The sequence below is a fragment of the Ambystoma mexicanum genome, chromosome 1q (assembly GCF_040938575.1).
Source record: "Ambystoma mexicanum isolate Mex_15411 chromosome 1q, UKY_AmexF1_1, whole genome shotgun sequence".
Classification (NCBI taxonomy): Eukaryota; Metazoa; Chordata; class Amphibia; order Caudata; family Ambystomatidae; genus Ambystoma; species Ambystoma mexicanum.
The window spans coordinates 798035438-798049236 of record NC_090922.1 but is presented as its reverse complement, the minus strand read 5'-3'; the positions used below and the strand labels follow the sequence as shown (position 1 = coordinate 798049236).

General features: G+C 42.3%; 1 protein-coding gene across 1 annotated transcript in view; it reads right to left on the bottom strand.

The window, feature by feature from the left end:
* The window catches only part of PLA2G4A (phospholipase A2 group IVA), a 2090704-nt gene that overhangs the window by 501620 nt on the left and 1575285 nt on the right, over positions 1-13799 (bottom strand). Inside the window, exon 14 of the mRNA XM_069641387.1 lies at positions 10960-11031. Within this exon, the coding sequence (XP_069497488.1) occupies positions 10960-11031 (72 nt within the window). The remainder of the gene's footprint in view (positions 1-10959; positions 11032-13799) is intronic.

Below are 13799 nucleotides of genomic sequence, written 5' to 3'. Positions count from 1 at the left end.
TGTCGACGCCCTCGACGCCTCAGACGTCGATGTCTTCCTCGAAGACATCACAGGTGCACACGGTCTCGAACGCGTCGAGGACCGGGACCTGGAACGGGTACGTCGAGAACGAGTCCCCTTGTCTGAACGGGACCTCTCCCGTGACTCGTGCCGACCACTCTTGCGAGCGGTGTCTCTCGACCTCTCACGACCGACCCCACTCGGGGGCGCGGACGGCTTAGTAACCTGCAACACGAGAATCGCCATCATTTTCTTCCCGAAGGAAGCCCATTCCTCCGGTGTTGCACGGCTGGTGGGGTAAGCGACGTGCCGGGCAGAGTCCTCCGAAGAGGATCTGGAAGACGACCGGTGTCAGCGCTTCCGAGAATGCCTCGAAGAGGCTGAGGAGTGGCGAGACCGACTCCTAGAAGGAGACCCACGAGACTTCTGACGATGACGCGGAGAGTCTCCTCTCGAATCATCCGTCGAAAGCCCCGCAGACTTCGACTTTCGGGGCTTGGACACCCGACCTAACGACAACAACTTCTTACGTTCACGTAAGGCTTTGGACGTGAGCGACTGGCAGTCGATAGTCATCCGTGTCGTGAGCCTCCCCGAGGCACCAGAGGCAGGCGTCGTGCGAGTCCGTCACCGACATCTTGGACCCACACTCCCCGCACTTCTTGAAGTGGGGTCGAAGACGAAGTAGAAGACATCTTCACACGAAGGATTTTCACAAAAACGAACAGGTTCGAAGAACCGAGAAGAACAGAACTCCAAAGAGTCGAGGCGTTAACCGAGATTCACAAAGCAACACCTTCGCAGAAAAAACGGAACTGAGGCTACGGGCGTCGTGCGTCCTACTTATCACATCGGATGACGTCGGAGGAGGTCCTCGACGACGGCGCATCGACGCAGGACGCAGAAAAAAGTTTCCGAAGCAGCACAGCTGTGGTGATTACATGTCATAGATATGGAATACGTCGGAGGACCCAATCCCCTCGAAAACGCTTTAAAAAAAAAAATCAGCTACCACCACTGCTAACAATGCTCCTATGAATCCTGATATAGTAACAAGAACCCATAGTAAAAAAAGTATTTTAGCAAAAATGTTTCACCACAGAGTCCTTCAGAATGTAATAAGAAGAGGAGCAAAATCATCCTCAACCCTAAAAACCTACCGTAGAAAATTAATCCTACAAGCTCTCGTAGACAGTGCAATCCTTCTCAAAAGGAAGTTATTTATTTTAGTGTTAAATAGGATTAAACCACTAACAAAACTAAGTATTAAACTACAAAAGAAACTTCTCAATAAACGTTATGTCAACAAAAATAACTTCTTAAATATTTGTGGAGGTGAATGGAGTAACACAACAACCACAGAACCATATTTTAATGAAGAAGCATACAAACAAAATCAAACAAACACAATTGCCATCCATAGCAGTGGACGAGGGTATGAAAAAATCAATAATACCATAATGCAACAAGAAACACTGCTTACAAAAGTATCCCCTGAAAACTCAGAATTCCCTCTCCATTCAACTGAACCAGACCGTCCAGTATACAAATGGCCGTTCACGTCAATGTGTAACATTCCTAACAAATCTTTCAAATCTTTACGTCGGTTCCTCAATCAGTATGTGAAAGGTAAAGACAAAATCAAAATGAAAGTGTTGCAAAATATGGATATCTGTCCAGTGCGCAAATACACAGGACTACAAGGACATTCATTAGCCTGCATTTCAGGACCTATTTGCAAAAGCACCTTCCATGATATCAAAAGAATATCAATACATCATTCAAGTGTAAGAAATCTAGTGTACAAACTGTACTATGCTAAAAGTTCAGCTTTAGAATTGGCCAATTTAAATAACACTCTTCTACATGGTACACCCAAATACCTACAAGAAGAAATCGACCGTATCCAGAGAAAATATTTCGGAAATGAAAGCCACTTACAAAATGCAATAGTTTTAGAACAGACTAGCAACAATTCTGCACATAGCAACCTTCTATTACACACATACAAAAAAGAAATACTAACATTTAAAAGTAAATCGGCAGAAGTAACAAACCATGTGTGTGAGTGTTGCCGCAGAACATTTTACAAAAAGGAACACAAAAGCTATAGATGTAACATACAAAATAGAAGACAATGAAGATTCCAAATGGTTTGAATTAGCTCTTTACCTTTTAGCAGAAAACAAATACCAAATAAGTGAACCCCTAATATGTTGCAGTTACTGCACTACAAAACTGGACAACAACCAAACTCCTTCACGTGCTATCACAAATAATTTGGAATTATTCCCACTACCAAAACCCCTGCAACAACTCAATTTGTATGAGAGCATCATAATTCAAACAGTTCACCATTTCAAGCAATAATATGCCTTCAACCAAAAACAGCAAAATTACCTCCCTCTGAATTGGTAAAAGGCATTTGTGGCAAAGTAGTTTATTTGCCATTATATCTGACAGAAAATGTGCACACTCTAGGAGTGCAACGTCCAATAGAGCATTCTTTAATTGTCTTAGTAAATGGTGTACCAACAAAAGACAAAAAAATTTGGCAACAACTGGTGGACTTACATAAAGTTAGACAAGCCTTGCAATATCTGAAAGACAATAACGAATACTACAAAGAAATAAATATTGAAGAAAGCTTAAGGGAAACAACTGAAATAATTCAAGAGTCATCAGAAACTGGTCAATTTGAACTGCTGGATCCTGCTGCAGTATCCACTCTTTTGGAGCATTACACAATGTATCCATTGCACTTTAATGAGAGCATAGATGATGCACTAGAAACTTACCAAATGCGACCAACCAAAGGGTCACCAAAGAGCATATGGGAAAAAAGTATAGAAGCTCGTGCTTTTCCACTGCTATTTCCTACTGGCAAAGGTGGAAGATACGATGATAGACCCACTCAGATTACGGCATCAGAATACCGCTCATTACGAATGTATTCTCAAGATCCACATTTTGTCTATTCCACCTACTCTTTGAAAGTGAATTAGCAACCCTATGTTCCGGAGTTGCACACACATTGAAATCTGGAACCCACTTTCAAAATATGTCAGCTACACAATTAATACAAAAAGTTCAAGAAAAAGATGAGGTTTTACAATGAAGTAGAACAAATCTGTTTGCAAACATGCGTGGTACGAAAGAATACTGGTTCCGACGGCACAGAGATGTACGTTGTATGATCAGAAACCTTGGACCACCCACTTGGTTTGTTACATTAAGTTGTGCAGAGTACGCATGTGAAGATTTACATGAGTTCCTACGCATATCAAACAACAACAAAACCAACATAGATATACTAAGACCTGGAGAACTTTGCTCTCTAGATCCTGTTAATGTGTCAAGATATTTCCATCATCATTTCATTGCTATGCTACACTTTATTTGTAATAAAACTGTTCCTCCCCTCGGAGAAGTGCAACACTTCTTTTTGGAGAAAAGAATACCAAGCCAGAGGAGCACCACATGTTCACATGCTTTTATGGATCAAAGGTGCACCTAAATTTGGTCAGGACAGTTATGCCACTGTTTTGCAGTTTATCCAAAAATATGTCACTTGTGAAATCCCTTCACAACGGACACATAGTGACCTTCATGGACAGATTTTACAATTTCAAAGACACAAATGTGGCAAACATTGTCGTTGCAAATACAAAAGCAAAGTGAAATACTACACCAAATGCCGCTTTGGTTTCCCTAGACCAGTTACAGAAACAGGTGAAGTGAACAACTTCATGTCTTCAGTTCGACATAGTGTTAAAGGTAAATCACCTAAGAACACGTATTACATAAAAGAACAGAAGAATCAAAATATATCAATGATTACAATGCAATCATTGCCCTCTTATGGAAAGCAAACAGATGTGCAGTACACTGCAGACAATTCCACTGCAGTTGCACAATATGTTACAGCCTACTTAACAAAAGCAGAATAAACAGAGCTTCAAGACCTCTGGAATTACCTATCATCAGACAAAACACTATCTCAGAAATTGTACACCCTAGGCATAAAAAAGCTCTCTCATAGAGAATGTGGCGCCTATGAAGCGGCATATCGGTACTGCTTTGTATGGAAAATCAGAAAACATAGTATGGCTAAGTCTTGGTCCTGCTAAATCTAGAAAAAGAGTTCTGAAATCATATGAGGACATAGAAACCATTGCCAGAAATGATCCCAACAGCCAAGACATTTTAAAAAACAATCTACTGGACACAAACTATCCGAACAGGAGTACCACTTTGGAAACCTTGTGTCTATACCACATAGCTCAAAACTTTGCATACAAAAATAATATAAAACCTGATGAAAGCAAAGGTAGATATAGAGTGACAGATTGTGAAGGCAGCTTAGTGAAACTTAGCAAAACGAAGCTTAATTAATCATGTCAAATTGTCATTAAAAACTCCTCAACAGAAATAACTATATTACATGTCCCTGCTACAACTTTTTAAATCATGGAGAAAAGAGGAAGAGATACTAGATAACTATGACTGCTATGAAGATGCTTTCAAAGCAAATGAAAGCACTATCACTGATGTGAACTTTACCCAGTACAAAACAATGTTTCACAATGAACAGCAACACAAAGAAGAACTTCAGGCCCAACTAGATAAGGACACTTCCGACAGTAGTCAACCTTCTGTAACAGGAAGTCAAGATCCACTAGGACAGCCACTAATAGTAAATGAGGTAGAATTAGCTATGACATAAGTGTAAAACACCATGTGTCACTATGAAGAAAATGTAGAAGACTTAACTGTACTACAATCAAAACTTAACAAAGATAAGCACACCATTTTTGAAGAAGTAAAAAGAAATTGCACATGGTGTACAACACGAAAATAAAGAATGTACCTGCCAAAATTACAAACCTATACTGCTGTACGTCAGTGGTGAAGCTGGGTCAGGAAAAACATTCTCAATCAAAATCATCAGCAAGTTCCTTCAACAATTGACAAACAACAAACTGTCAGCTGTTGTAACTGCCCCCACAGGTTTAGCTGCCTACAACATAGGCGGTGTCACTTTACACCGATTACTACTCCTTCCAGTAGAACACCAAAACAAATTAGACTATTAAAAACCTTCTGCAGAAGCTGCAATGGAACTACGCAGAGTATTAAAACAAATGAAAATGCTACTAATAGATGAAGTGAGCATGGTCTCCAACCTAATGTTGGCTTTGATTCACCTCAGATTGCAAGAAGTACTTAAAACAAACTACGAAGATCTGTTTGCAGGGAAACACATTATCGTTTTCGGAGATCTTCTACAATTGACACCAGTGAAAGGTGAACCTATTTTTAAATCCTTCGGACAAAAACTCTGCTGTAAAACTGTTGGCAGCATAGGAAATGTGAACCTTTGGCAACATTTCCAATACAGAGAATTAACAGAAAACATGCGTCAATCTGCAGATCTCACTTACGCCAACATTTTAAAAAGTATTAGAGTTGGTGTACTATCTCAAGAAGCTCAAGCAATATTGAAAAACCGGCACATTCATGCACTTTATGGCGATAACGCATGTGCTACTGATGTTATGGAACAATTAGCGCACAAAAATGTCAATTGTATGGCCTGAATGCCAACTCTTGCAAGCTGTTTCAAATTCAATGAAACAATGTTAAAAAAAGAAATGCAACCAATAATGGAAATTTGCTCCACAGACAAACTAGACGTACATGGTATGACACTACCCATGTGTGAGCAAGCCACAATAAGACTAAATACCTTAGAAAACTCAATCTCCAACACAGCTGGGTTGGAAAAAATATTAAAATTATCCTTAAATTGTAGAGTAATGCTTAAACGTAACCTTGACGTGGAGCTAGGGCTAGTTAATGGGGCACTGGGTACAGTTGTTGGCTTTCAAACATACCCACGTGACAACCACATTCAGTTTGTCAATATTCGCTTTGACAAACTTTCAGAAGTGAAAAGGATAGGGCGCTCAGCTCGATTCCTTCTCTTCAAAGACATGTATGTACGTAGAGAACAATTTTCTCTAACTCTTGCATATGCAGTCACCATACATAAATCCCAAGGTCTTACCCTAGACAAAGCATTGAATGATATAGGAAACAGTCGTTAAAGAAGGCATGAGCTACGTAGCACTATCATGCTTACGTACACGTGACAGTCTATTTCTAATGAACTTTGATGCAAGTAAACTGAACGCTGATATTCCTTGCATTTTAGAATACAATAGACTGCGTTCACTGTACACCCCCCATCTGAAATCATATCCTGTTCCAGAAAAAGGAAAACGTGGTAAAAGAAAACGAATTAAAACAGAAATACAACAGAATCTGACGGCAAATCCTTCAAAGAAAACAAAAGAATCTGAAACTTCATCAATTACCACAAGCAAAGAAGAACCTATTGGGGAAAGTAAATCAGGTACTTCTTCAAAGAAGCAACAGAAACTCTGAAAAAATCACTCAGAGACAGAACTAGCTGGTCCATTCAAATTTTCAAATGAAACTGCTTTAAGTTGCTATGCAAATGTAGCAATGAATATTCTATTTCAATTGCCACCAATTGTTAACAATATTTACTTACACAGTACAGACCAATTGTGTTTGCAAATGTTAGTCCTTCATAGAAACGCGACACACAATCCTGACAACACATATAGTGTTCACGGAATAAGACAAGAATTGGACTACTCTGCTGGAATGGTTGAGATTCACTATAAACTCACAAGAAGATCCACAAGAATTTCTAATGCACTTACTACAAGTACTGGAAATCAAAAACATACCTATAAATGAAATCTTGCAGATTTCATACATGTGGAAACATACATGCACTCTCTGTAACCTCTAACAATTTGACACAGGAACAAATCCAAAATGAGCGATTTGTGTATGTATCCATACCTAATTGTGAATCCATTCCATTTCAGCAACTTCTACAGAATGCAAACCATGGCCGATTATGTACTATGTGCAATTCAGATAATCGCTCCACCTTACTGATACAAACACATAGTAACTACATAATACTTATGCATCTACGGTACAATGCAGATGGTACCAAAAACAACTGCAAGCTGACTGGATTCACACACGGTCAAGTGTCACTTGGTAAGAAAACCTTTACAACAATAGGTATAATCTACCACGCAGGAGCCACAAACAATGCAGGTCACTACACTGCATATATTAAAAAGAAATGTGGATGGGTTGAATGTAAAGATAGTACCATTACCGTAAAGCAGAGATTGCCAGCTAATCGTACAAATGCGTATTTAATTTTCTTAAAGCCAAACTTTAATAACTAATATGTACATCAACAATAACAAAAAGTTCAAGTAAAACACTATAAACAGTTAGAATACGCCAACCGGTATCTAACTGTTTAAAAAATCTGCAACAAGCCAACATACATAACATTAATCAGAAACAACAAGTAAACACTCAAAGGAAACAAAGAAATAGTTTGTTGCATAGCAAAGAAAGGCTTTTTTTAAATCCGACAAGGATTTCTTTTCCCCCAGACCCAAGGATTTGAAAAACAAACACAGAAACTGAGCAAAATGCACAGTACACTGGTTTTTAAACTAAATGAGGGTTAAAAAAAAGCTAAAATGTCTATTGTACAATGTAATAAGTCTTTATAAAATACAAACACTAACATGCTCTTTTCTTTTATCACAGAAATTAAAAAAGGATATTTTTATATCTGCGGCCATGCACCCAAGACTCTAGGCCCTCCCCACAACCACCAGATTGATATTCGATACTACGGGTGTAGCTACTGCTGTGATATGCTGGGATTGTTCTGGCCAGGGCCTGGAGTCTTGTATGTATGGCCACAGATATTTGAAGCGATAAGTGTGCAGTATATAAAACCCATGTTGGCTTATAACTTTAGTTCTTATAACTTTGTTCTTGGGAAAATGACCTTCGGCCATGCACCCAAGACTCTAGGCCCTCCCCACAACCACCTGATTGATGTTTGATACTACGCATGTATCTATAGCTGTGATATGCTGCAGTGGTTGTGGCCAGAGCCTAGAGTCTTGGATGTAAGGCCATAGACATTTGAGTGTATGGGTGTGCAGTAAATAAAACCCATAGTGGCTTATAACTCCAGTGCTTATAACTTTGTTCTTGGGTGCATGGCCTTTGGCCATGCACCCAAGACTGTACACGCTCCCCACAACCATCTGATCGATAAGCGATACTACGGGTGTATCCATGGCTGCGATATGCTGTGGTGGTTGTGGCCAGGGCCTAGAGTCTTGGAAGTATGGCCTACAGCCATGCACCCAAGACTCTAGGCCCTGGCCACAACCACCACAGCATATTACACCCATGGTGGCTTATAAATCCTTAGCACACCCATAGAAGAACAAGTTACTTTCTTACCTGGTAACGTTCTTTCAATGGGATGGTCCGAAGACGTATTCCATATCTATGACAGGTAATGTCCACAGCTCTGCTGTGGACATTTAGATATGGAATACGTCGGAGGACCCAATCCCCTCGAATGAAACATTTTAACTGTAGCATGTACTCAATTTGCACTGAGGACTCTAGGCCCTGCCCACACCTAGCAGATACATAATCGATTGTATGGGTGTGATGCATGAATGTGATATGCTGCAGTGATTGTGGGCAGGGTCTACACTCTTGGGTGTATGGTCTACGGCCTGCAGCCATGTACCCAAAACTCTATGTCCTGCCCACAACCACCGCACTGTATAAAACCCATGTTGGCTTATAACTTTAGTGATTATAACTTCGTTCTTAGGTGCATGGCCTTCGACCATGCACCCAAGACTCAAGCTCCTGCCCAGAACCACCACAGCATATCGCACTCATTGTGGCTTGTAATTTCACTACGTATAGTTTTCGTCTTGGGTGCATAGCCTTCGGCCATGCACCCAAGACTGTTGGCCCTCCCCACAACCACCTGATTGATGTTCGATACTACGGGTGTATCTATTGCTGTGATATGCTGAGGTGGTTGTGGCCAGGGCCTAGCGTCTTGGGAGTATGGCCTACGGCCTACGGCCATGCACCCAAGACTATGACCTGGCCACAACCACCGCAGCATATCACACCAATGTCGCCGTATAAATCAATAGCACACCCATAGAAAAAAAAATGCAACTACGGCATGTACTCAATTTTAATGTTCGCTAACACCACGCGTGTCCTTGGAACAGTTTCAAGTTGCCTGCGCACACCACGGACTGAAGTACTATCCTTATGATACCCCCTCATTTTCAGTACTTACAAACATCCCAGACAAGGCGGGCATATGGAATACATCATTAACACCTGCCGCCTAAACAAATACAGTATTTCACCCATCTCTTACTCTCTGAACCTCCCCACGAACTCTGACACACCAAAACAGTTTCCGAAAAACAGCATTTCGCCTGTGGTCGCCGCCGCGCTGTCGGCGGATCCAAGATGTCGGGCGCATCCAAACAATCTGACGCACATCACGCCTCACTCCAGCCAATCGGCAAAGACGTCGCCTGTCCGCGGTCATGACGCCAGCCCCTTAGCCAATCGTTATCTTGTCCGCGGAGCGAACAGGGAAGTGTGACAGCGGAGCGGACATAGATATCACATTTTCTAGACCTACTTTTTGGTTGTTTTAAAGAAAACTACTGGACGAATTGTCACCAAATTTACAAAAGTACGCTTTCGGGACCAAGCCCCTGCCCCAGCCGCAAATTTGGTGAAAATCCGTCCAGCGGTTTGGCCTGAAGGCGTGCGCAAAGTTTTTCCCCCATTCAGTCTATGGGGAAAAAAGATGTTTTGGGACCACCCCTATAACTCACCCCCCTCCCCGGACCAAACATCACCAAACTTTGCAGAGTGGCCCATATACCGTTTTTGCAAAGTTTGGTGAGGATTCGTCCAGAGGGAGCAGAGTTATAAGCCGCCCAAAAAGTGCTCTTCCTATGGAAATAGCAACTTAACCATAACTACACGGCCACTACCGTGGCTGTGTAATATATATATATTTTTTCTTGACTCCCAAATGTCCCACTGAAAATCCTAAAATGTGCTCCTACATATCACACTGACCTTGCTGACCATGAGTTGCTCCTACAGACCCCACCAGGAATCTGCCCTTTGTGATTTGCTTTTCCGTGTCCGTACTGCAAGTCATTTCATCACTTTCTACTTGGTAGCCACAGCTGTCTGTTGAGTAAGTCTTCCCCCTCCGCCATATTTTGACTTCTCCGATTCCGGAACAGTTACTGCACACTGTTGGTTGCCAAATACACCAATCCACACAAGGGTTCCTCAGGACACCCCCTCACAGCCTGACCTAAAGAGCACCACTACCCAGAGGTCACCCAAGGACAACACTGCAAAGATGTCAGACCAGATGGCCGCTTCAAGAACCAAGCGAGTTCTCTACTAGGCTCCACCTTCACAAACATTCTTAACTGCTGAGTTAAAAAGCACTGTACACATGCTGAATAGGCCATTACCCCCCCCCTAACCAATCACAAACAGAACGCTATACCACAAATTACATATATGAGTTCAGGGCAAACCATCACAATCACACAAGGCTTCCCCTCTGGACAAATATGCCTCCATGACCTTAACCAAAAAACAGCCTGCAACTGACCCAATTGCACGCATCAACAAGCTATCTTGCATTTCCCCCCCTCTTCCCACTAACCCAATGCCCTCAGCACCTTTCAAATTCCCCAGAGACCTGTAAATGGCAGCGAAATAATGGATAAAAACCAGTAACAAAACGTCTAAGAGTCAATTGACAAGGAGCTCAAAACACAAACATTAATATGCCATTCAGTGATTTTACCACAAAAGAGGATATCTGAAATTAAATTTCAATATAAAGGGGCAGATCAACAGTTGATCGAATGATAATAAACATATTAAAGATTAATAAAGAGATGCATGAACTGTGTCTGGAAACATGCAAGCTTTTACCTGTAGGTGCATGTGATTCATCATCACTGTCCGAGCTATCATGGCTTACAATGTGCTTTGGCTTAATATTCTCTATTGGAAAAAAAACAAGAACAAAAGTTAAGAGAAGGTTGAGCAGCTAGTTTACAGACATTTTAAATGTGGCCTAGAAAAATGCATTATTTTTTGTTCACAAGGTTTACTGGACAAGACTACACCATAGTAAGACTATTTTGAGAGCCAACCCATATGGTTGGCAGAAAAAGGGACTTTTCAAAATACTATTCTACTTTCTAAAGTCTGCCTCAAGGCGGAAAGGGTGTTGCTTAGAGAAGATCCATCAAAGTGGAATTATCTTGCACCAAAATATTTGCATTGAGAGCTAGCCAATTCTGGTCTGCTAAACAAGGCTTCTGGGTTGGTTGGTCGGTCGGTTGGTATGGGAGTAGCAGATTTAATAGAATGTTGGGTGCATGACAATCCAGAGGTTTGTAGGTCTTTTATAAAATTAGGGCTTCTGGTTTATCGGGAACCAGTGGAACAGTAACAGTGTTTCAGTCATGCATTCCATTGATTCCAGGCCAAAAATGAGAATATACCCAAATCTGAACCCTCTGGACGTTTCTCAACATTTGTACCACAAAGCAAATGAAGACTGGCACCACTGTTCTAGGTGAGGTAGTTGTGGGCAACAGCAAGACCATAGCAATGCAGTGTGTCAGGAGCAGATCTGAATGCATCCCACTGACATTATGGAGGTGGAAGAATGCAGTTTTGGCTATGCTTTTAACTGCGATGGAAGTGATCAGTTGTGCTCCAAAGAATACAACATCACAGAGTAAGCATGGAGGTGATGGGGAAGAGACTTGTTTTGAAGGCGTGTGGGGATGGGCAAATATGGAAAATTCAATATTGGACTCAGCCCATGACAAGCTGCATCATATGAATTGTTTCACCTCAACATTGATTAAGTATTGCAAAGTGAAATTACATTTCATTATGAAAAGAAGTTTATACCAGTATTGTTTCAGGATGTCCCTCATTAATATTCATGAGATAAGTGTGCATACATGATTCTTAATGTATGCAAATTTATCTCATGAACATGATATATGATATATTTTATTTATATTGCGTCTATACACAGGTGTTTCAATACGCGAGAAGGCAAGGGAGGGGAACAGGAAGGAACAAGACAACGATCTTACTAGGCCCAGTGACATTGAGATCACGCAAGTTCACAGGAATGCTCAACGAGGCAAGGGAGGGGAACAGGGGAATATTAGTGAGAAATATATTCAACACCCGTCGGATTATAGCCCTCGAGGGACTGAGACACCGCTGGTTTATAGCTAGCGTAAAATGTACTGCACAGTGCGCAGGCATATTTAGAGACACATCCTAGTCCTAATGAAAAAGATAAGGTTGACACTCGCTACGGTAACTCTACTTTATTTAATACTGTTTAAGAATCTACGGTACAACATCACAGTATCATTTTTCCCAACGATTCCTTGCCCTCATCACATGACGTTCCAGCCACAGGCGAAGGATGCAGTGTTGTGCGCCACAGATGTTTGGTGATGAAGGAGTAGTGGTGCAGAGTGCAAGCACGCAGAGCAGTCGACCAGCAGTGACTGAAAAGTACAAAAAGGTACATTAAGAGGAGCAGCCACTACTGCTCTCCATTAAACTTCCCAGCCTTTGCGTTTACTTCCACCTAACAGTCTGACATAACGTACTCTGTGCCCGCGCAAACCTAGGCTCTCCCTTCTAGCGGTTAGACGTGCTTTGTGTCCTTTCTCTAGGTCCCCTTCAATTGCGGTTACTGTTGTACTGTGAACTGTGTCCCATTAGGCTCTCTCCCACTCTCGAGGTCCCCACCCCGCAGGGGGTTCTGTTGTCCGTCACCTGTCTGTTCCTCCTGTGTACTACCTACTGTGTGACCCCTCTCTGCGCATCCTGCGTTGTGCTACGACGGGCTGTGCATCTCTCTTTCACTCCCTCCTCCTCCTACGTTCCTCCTCGCACCACATATGGTGCTCTCCGTTTCTCTCATCTTCTCTAACTGCTACTCTATCTCCTATCCTATCCCTCTCACTAAGTTGGGAAGGAAGAAGTTCAAGAGGGACATCCTGGTCTCCAACCCATGCCTCCCTATTGCTTTTACCTACATCAGTGCTTCCTCCAGACAAACTCTCACCAACATCCTCTTTGTTGTTCCCTCACCAGACCTATGGACCCCTCACATGTTCTCGGCTCTCTCTCCTATCTCTTCCTCTCCCATTAACAGTGGCAATCGGGGGACCCTCTTGGCCTCCTTCCACTCCTCCAAAACCATGATTAATGTCCATCAGAATGGCACTGTCTTGTTCCAGGGCCCCAGCCCAATCTCCTCCTTTTCGATAGGCATCTCCTGCGTCTCATCAATTTCTTTCCTTCACCCGCTACTACTTCTAGAACCTCTCGGGCTCCTCTGCCACCTCCTTCTTCGGCCGCCTCTCTAGCACCTTCCTCCTCCTCCTCCTCTATGGCCACTGTGCCTCCTTCTACTAACACCTCTGCCCACTCCCTGGCTCCTCTACCACTTCCGCTGGGTGTACCTCAAGCCTGTACCCCACCCCATAAGTCTTTCAAATGTGGCAACCTGCTTCACGTCGCTACTCTCAACTCTTGCTCTGTTACACTGCTCTGACATCTGCCACCTTCTAGAGAAATTGACCTGATGTCCCTGCTGTAGCTCAAGACGACCTTTTTTTTTTCTTCTCTCTCTCTGTTCACAGCCAGCTCTGTCACGGGTTTTGACACACTCCTCCCCGATGGCTACAAGATCCTCTCTGAACCCAGAACCAACCTACTCG